The sequence below is a fragment of the Apaloderma vittatum genome, unplaced genomic scaffold (genome assembly GCF_000703405.1).
Source record: "Apaloderma vittatum isolate BGI_N311 unplaced genomic scaffold, ASM70340v1 scaffold22193, whole genome shotgun sequence".
Lineage (NCBI taxonomy): Eukaryota > Metazoa > Chordata > Aves > Trogoniformes > Trogonidae > Apaloderma > Apaloderma vittatum.
The window spans coordinates 1-7,555 of record NW_009706696.1 but is presented as its reverse complement, the minus strand read 5'-3'; the positions used below and the strand labels follow the sequence as shown (position 1 = coordinate 7,555).

At 36.4% G+C, this 7,555-nt stretch overlaps 1 protein-coding gene across 1 annotated transcript; it reads right to left on the bottom strand.

The window, feature by feature from the left end:
- Window positions 1–325: 325 nt before the first annotated feature.
- LOC104271282 (rab-3A-interacting protein-like) lies at window positions 326–7,035 on the bottom strand (the record flags this gene model as incomplete). Its single annotated transcript, XM_009865902.1, has 4 exons — window positions 326–697; window positions 3,180–3,249; window positions 3,357–3,456; window positions 6,911–7,035. Coding segments are annotated over 4 exons (378 nt in total), but the record flags the coding sequence as incomplete, so codon positions are not given.
- Window positions 7,036–7,555: the final 520 nt, after the last annotated feature.

Here is a 7,555-nt window from a genome sequence, read left to right as displayed (position 1 = left end):
GGTAATTTTACTGTTCCTTGAAGTCTGAAAAGCACCCTATTTTAGAGAGAAGATACCCAGAATTATTACATTGTTGAATGTTCACTAAACATGTTTCTCTTCTTACATTGTTTGAAAAAAGGCAAACTACAGGGAAGCAGCACTTCAAAGAATTCCAAGTTCTCCTGGCATACATGCATAGACATGCACACTCATCTGTTCAAACATTGCAATGAAGAAAGCATCAGACATTTATTCCCTCTTCATATAATCATCTCAGTTTTACATTTTGGAACAACTTCTCAGGAAGGTTCACATCATTCTGCATCAGAAAGAAGACAGACACTGCTTCAGACTAACACTTTAATCAGAAGTTTTGTTTTTAAATGTAAATTACAATCACTAATACACCCGCAAGTGCTTACCACATTTGTTGAACTAAGTATTATATGTATCCGTATACAGCATAGGTCAGTTTAAAACAAATCACAGTACCTTGTAGTGCAATCTGCAAAAGGAGAAAAATCTTGGACCCACTTTGTGGAAATAAATATCAAATGACAAAAAAAAAAAGATTCAGCAATTTCAGTTATGTATATTCAATGAAGTTCATGCATGCGCAAGAGTAAAAAGTTTCAGAGCTCTTCCTTGTAATAACCAAGTTTTGCTAGTGACATCTCTCTTCTCAGCTGCATAACTTCCCAAAACATTTGATCCACTAAAAAGAGAGAGAAATATTATTAAATGTACTGAATTTGTACTATGTATCAACTGATGTTTACAGACTGTCTCACTCTACATCAGTTTAGTGGAACTTTAGTGGTAACAAACATCTAGTAATCTCAGAATTAGTATGTGTGGGGGCTGTTTGTGCTTGGTTGTGACAAAAGTTGTTAAAAGTACTTATTTTTAAAAAGCTAAACTGTGGTCCTATTCAAAATCACCATTCCTCATTTTAATTGCCCTGCCCTTTGACTCATTTTCTCTAAAATTCTAAGAAGTTCTACTTTTTTTCTTACAGTGTTTGATAAGAACTGTTTCATCACAGAATCTGTAATTTTGTTATAATTCTTCCACTTGTCATCTTTTCTTTCCCACCAGTAATCTGCCAGCAAAAATAAACTGGGGAGGAAAAAGACTTTAACTTCATCTGTATTTTGCTAAACTTGATGAGTCTAACACATACCTTAAGCTTCTAGATGCCACAGCAATACAAATCAAAATTATTGAGTGTATAATTACTCAAGACAAGAACCATTTCCAAGCAGCCAAGATCATGACGCAGAAACTACAAAGGTTATTAACCTGAGCAACAAGTACAAGGTCTTCCCTAGCGTATTTCAGAAATCACTTTTACAAAAGTGACCTCTGTCTCAAAAAATTACATGGTACAGAAGTAGAAATAAATGCAAGACATTAAGCAGACAAGTATCATGAGTGGTTACATTCTTGCAAAAGTATTGCTGAAATATTTACATAAAGCTACAAATGCAAGTTCTATGTGTTTTGATAGTGACAATGACAATGGAGCTGAAATATCAAACTCAAGTTTTTTCAAAGCTTCTTGCGAAGAGTAAGTAATTCTGATAATGCCAAAATATTTCATTATTCAATGGGGGAAAAAAAATAACTTAATTGCTTTACCTCAATAGCGAGGTAAGCAGTTTGTAACTGAAAACAATTCCCTTTGACAAAGAAAGTTAGTATTATTTTTTGCAAGGAACACTCTATCACCTCAGGAGTACTTCAGGTTAGACATGGAAACAAAAGGTTTGTGTGCAGCTAAAATACTGAGCTCTTGAAATTGGGAAACATCAGAAGAGATGACTACAGGTGAGGCAGATCAAAGTAGGGCTAATCCTAGCCAAGCTCTGGATGAAGTAAATCCCCCCAGACTTGAGGACTGAAAGAATAAAAAGCACACAGACCCATAAATATTACAATGCTGTTTCACTCTGCTTTCAAAAACATAACTAAAAAAAAAAAAAAGTGCAAGTACGTTGTTGTGGGTTTTTTTACTGTTGACACAGGGCTAACGAAACTTTTTCTGCTAGCTGTGCTTAGCAAATCCAGAAGCTTAAGTGATACGGTCTGTTTCAAAAAAAAGCTTTGAACTGAAGGCTGTTGGGCAATGTGCTTTGACCTGGACAGGAAATACAATTAAGACAATTGTGTACAGTTTAAACACAATCAAATCATAATTTTCTTTTATAGTGATAAACAAGTAAAATAGTCTTGCAAATGAATACCATTAACTACAACTCCAACACATATTTTTAAACTCCCAAAATTAACTAACTAGGTGTACAGTGCCTACAGTTTCATACCCATCTTCTTTTACATGGACATATTGAAACTGAGTAGCCCTGTTAAGCAAACTTCCAAATTACTGCACAGAGTTTCAACAGGCAGTTGCTGGATATGCTATTCTTAAAGGAACAAAGCAACTGGATAACAAAAGTGGAGGGGGGAAAAAAAAAAACCCAGAAACACTGCCTGAAGCAACAGCAGTAAAAAACCCGTTTCCCTTTGTGAGAGGGGGAGGCTGCAATCAATTTGCATTTATAACTAAAACCCTAAATGCCTGTCTGAATTCTCAACACACAAAATGAGAAGACACACCAAAACACTAAGTGAAATAAGAAAAAACGGCCCAGATCAAACCAAAGTTTTCTTGGTCTAAAATATCTCCATATTCTTTAAAAAAAGACAATATTTGAATACTGTGTGGAAAAACTGTGACTAAACTCCTCCCGTTACAGAATCAGAGAATCACAGAATGGCATAGGCTGGAAGGGACCTTAGAGATCATCTAGTCCAACCTCCCTGTTGTGGGCAGGGACGCCACCTCTCGACTAGACCAGGCAATACATGGGGACTGAGTGGGAATCGAACCTCTGACCGCAGTGTTGGACATTGTTGTCAGCACCGCGCTCAAATCTTTAGTAACATTTGTTACTGAATAATGTAAGTGGTTTTTAGATGGACTAAGTATCACTGCTTTGTAATTTGTTCTTAAAAAACCCCAACTTTATTGGAATGGTGGAATATCACCAAATTCTTGTGATAACAACAATGATTACTAACAGGTAGCTTTCCTGTAATGTCAGGTCACTGCTGTTGTGCATGGATAGCATGTTTTAGGCACATGCATTGTGTAAACTTCTATTTATATATGCCAAATGCAATTTTCTACTCACCATCTTGCTGCTTCAACAGTCCTTGCTGGATGTATCGAATATATGTAAAGAAGTTACACACAGAAGTGATCTGAACCCATATAAAAATAATGTTTGTTAATATAATTTTGTATAATAAAATGGAAATAATAACTAAATAACTAGTACTCAAAATGAAACCACAGTAAATCTACTTACCCTGTAACGACAGAAAGGAGAAATGTAGTAATAATTGCTTGAATCTCCTAATTTGATTCTATGCTTGCATGACTTACTTTGTCCACTGAGAGCACATTTCCTACAAAATACAGAGTTTGCATGATTTAATGAACAAATCTGACATGAATGTCTTAAGCACCTGCACGTGTTTAAGATGTTAATGTAATTGCTTCACAAAGGCACAGATACTCGAGTCTCTGCCTTCATTTTACAAGTTGCAATTACTACATTACATTGTCAATTATTTTAGTTCCACAAGGACTAATTTTGTTTCAATACTGGTATATCATGATGCATTTTTTATTTTTAAAACCTTCTTCAGCTCTGGTCATGTACTTCCATATTCACTAATTCAGCTTGGCTTCACAACTCTGGAACAGTGGGATTTCTTTAACTCTTCATATGTTAAATAAACATTGTTTAGATTATTAGTTGATGCCAACATTTAAACAATTTTTTTGTTAAGAAATTCTGCTTGATGTTGCATTTCATCATCAAAGAAAAAAAAATATCAGCAGCCAGTCCCCTGAAGTCTCTCAGCTGCGTTCTAAGACAAGGTTTGTATTTATGCCCGAATTGAAATAATATTTTATATTCAGAGTAGAAAATAATTTGGGACAACGGAAAACAGGCTGTCTGGCAATAATTCTTTCCATTACCATTACTAAAAGTGATGGTAAAATAGTCAAATTTACTTCTTCTGCTGTATTACAAGTATGTCATACTCAGGAATAAGAAATGGTCAATAGTCACCACAAATTCTTCCCAAAAAACAATTCAGAAAAAGGAAAAAAAGAAATTAAAAACATTCCTCTGACATTCTTTAGAAATAAAGAAGGTTTGACCTTCTTCTCTTGAAGAACCTGCTATTAGTACAATCTTAATAAATGTCAATAAAACAGAAATTTGATTTATTTGGAATTTCTATATTGCAGCATCTCAGATGAACTGTGTTGTCATGGCATCAACTACTTCATTGATTTTAAAAGCAGCTGGCTCTTCTCCCTTCCATTTCTACCTTACAAAATTAGGGAGTCTAAGAACAAGCAGCCTTTCAAATGCGAAACAAAAATTACTAAGCTTCTGTGGTTCTCAACAGTGGCTCAGAGGACCTTTTAAATACCCTGCAGCTGGTCTGCAGAACCATGTAAGACAGGAGAAAATTGAAGACTGCATATTATTTTTCACAGCAATTTATGACAACTGACAGGAGTCCATTGATCCAAGAAATCCTACAGTAGCTGAAGCGAGCCAATCGCAATTTCAGTCAAGCTTTTGTGAGAAGGCAGACAGACTTTCAATACTAGGAAAATAAAGCCTTTTTTTCCTTCTGGCTATAGAATTACCTTCTATTGGCTATCTTCCATCACACTAGGTTAAACGCTGGCCTGACGGTTACTGCTAATGGCTCAGTTCCGCGCTGTTGGGCACACGTGCAGCTTAGCGCTTTGTTCCCCATGGGGACAATTACTTGAGTCCTGCAGGGAAAACCCAGCTGGCTTTTGTGAAGGCAGCACTTACTACACACCACCACAGGCACCATTCAATAACTTCGGTATATCAAGAACCTTTTTGCACCATTATCACAGCTCTCTGTTACTTATTTTGCTGGTGGGCTATTTTATAAATCTATTCTCCCATCCCCCAGACAGCTGTGCAATAAAAAAACCCCTCCTTTAAAAACATTACCCTTGTTTTTGTTATTATTTGTTTAGTTTGTCTATATTCTGTTACCTATTTAAGAACACGGTTTCAATATAAACTTTGCACAATATAAAAATAACAAAAGGTATGAAACTGCTACTCTGACTCAGTGAAAATTGAAACACCTGTTTCCCATTCAGTGCCAGTAATAATATGTAAGGCAAAGCACATTTGCTGTCAAATTACACTTAAATACTGCATACTCCTTACCTTTAACTTATCTACAAGCAATACTACAGAAGTTTATGTCACTACATGACAGTGGGAAAAGGGAGAAAGGAGTACACCTGGCCTTCTGATACACCTAAAGTAACTAAGTTACAGTTTGTGCACTGTTATCTCTAAACGTTAACCTATACCTCACCAACTAAGGATTACATAAACTATAATTAAAAATTTATCTTACACTGGAGAAAATAGGTTAAAAATCTCATGAAACTTTGGAATGATGCAACTGGTTTTGAGCAAAAATTTCCTCATGTCAAGACTTAGGGAAGTTGCTGGAATCACAACTATATAGCAAATTGCCAATTGCTCTTTAATGACGTGTGACTTGTTCCAGTAGCTGTCGAGATTCTCCACTGCATTCATGGCACACAGCTCACAGTGGTCTGTTTTGGACTTAAAATCACCACCCCTTGAGTAGCTCTACTGCTGGATGGTGGGCCCTTCTGATGAGGGACTCTTACAGCTCAAAGAGTGTGTGTTCTGGTGACAGGAGTAACCTGAACTATATGAATGTCTGAATTTTGTTGGCTAGAAAGGGTCAAAGATTAAGCCATAAAACACAATTTTCATTTTATACAGCTTCTTTAAAGAGAAAGAAAAAAAAAATCAAGTATGTTTAATGTATTTTCTCTTCCACTCAAAAACAGAAATAAACACTAAAAACAAATAGCTATGAGAATTTTTTAAAAAAATGTCTTAAGAACCAAATGAAAACATTTTGATGCAAGTTTTCTGTCAGAAATTTGAGCTTTGTCAAAACAAACATTACAAAGAGAACTGTCAACTTGTCCAGAAGATCTCCAACAGAAAAGTCAAGGCTTTCTCAAGATTTGGAAGGCTCCAGATTAACACTGACCCTGTTCGCTTAATCCTGACATACACTAAAGCACACTTACAAATCCCTTCCTTCTCCTCCATGCCCATCAAAGCCAGAGTGCCTCAAGCAATTCCCTCCCACCCAACTTCAGTGTGTACATCAGTATCTGATAACGCAACTTGCTTCAGGTTCCTCTAGGACCACTCCAAAATTTCTACTATAACCTTCCCATCATTCAAGCATGCTTCCTGCTTTAGGTTCAAACTCACCCTCATTCCCCCTTTGTTACATTCCTCCGGCTCAAATTCCTAAGAGGGTACTCTATATAACTCCCTTAGTGTGCTACATATGCCCTAAATTTCTTATGCCACAAATATTCTAGATGTCTGCTACTCAGCCTGTACTACTTCAATATCTATTGCTCTCGTGACGCTTTCCAGGTGACAGCCCCTAGTTCAAAAGCATCTCTTTTCAGTATCAAGATGGTCTTCTCCAAGGAAGTGAATGTTACTTTTGTGGCCAATGCATCAGCAGTGAAGTAAACAGCTCTCCCAAAAAGGGCATTTGTCTTAAGAGGTTTGTTCCATATTGGTCTTTTTTAGTTTATTAGTTTCTTACTTTCCCCATAAAATTCTGTTACAGCAATCTTGAAGTCTTAGATTTTTAGGAAATACAAGTTTAAGATACACAAATTTGACTGAGGTGATCAACCAATAGAAGTTTTCTCAATCCAAGAGTTCTTAAATGAGACAAGAATACCCCTCTGTCTGTTAGCTTAACATACTTTGGTCCCCCACATTCAACTGCAGAAGCTTTCACAAATCGAACAGGTTGCAAGCCAACAGGTTCAATGCTCAGAGTGTTGTTTTCAACAGCTTCCAGAACAGCTGAGGCCAACTGCAAGAGAAATTTAGAAAGCAGTTAAGAACAGTTCCACATTATCCATTGCCTCAAAGCAGTGACATATTTCTTCATCTGTAAAGTTAGGAACACTGGGGGGTGAATCAACTCAAACAGAAATTCAATTACAAACGAGATTTTGCTTCCACTGTGAGCAAGAAGTCCCATTTCCAGACTCCTGTTTAAACTCTGCCCTCCAAATAACCCTGTCCTCCCTGAGGTAAGATGATTGCCTTTACAGCTCAGAATGTAGTCAAGCATGTTTAAAATAACTGTATTTTCAGTCAGTCCTCATAAGCCCAAATAGCACATACACTTGTACATGCAGTGTTCTTGTCAGAGACTGGATAAGGCATGAATTTTGTTTATTTAAAAAAATTGCTCCGGTTTTATTGTGTTCTACAGAAACACAAAATGACACAGCACACTTATCTTGCAAAAAAACCCATGTAAATATGTCACTGGTTTTCAGCCGAAGAGTTTTAGAAAGGTGTTCAAACAGTTAAGACTGAGCAACATATATATATAT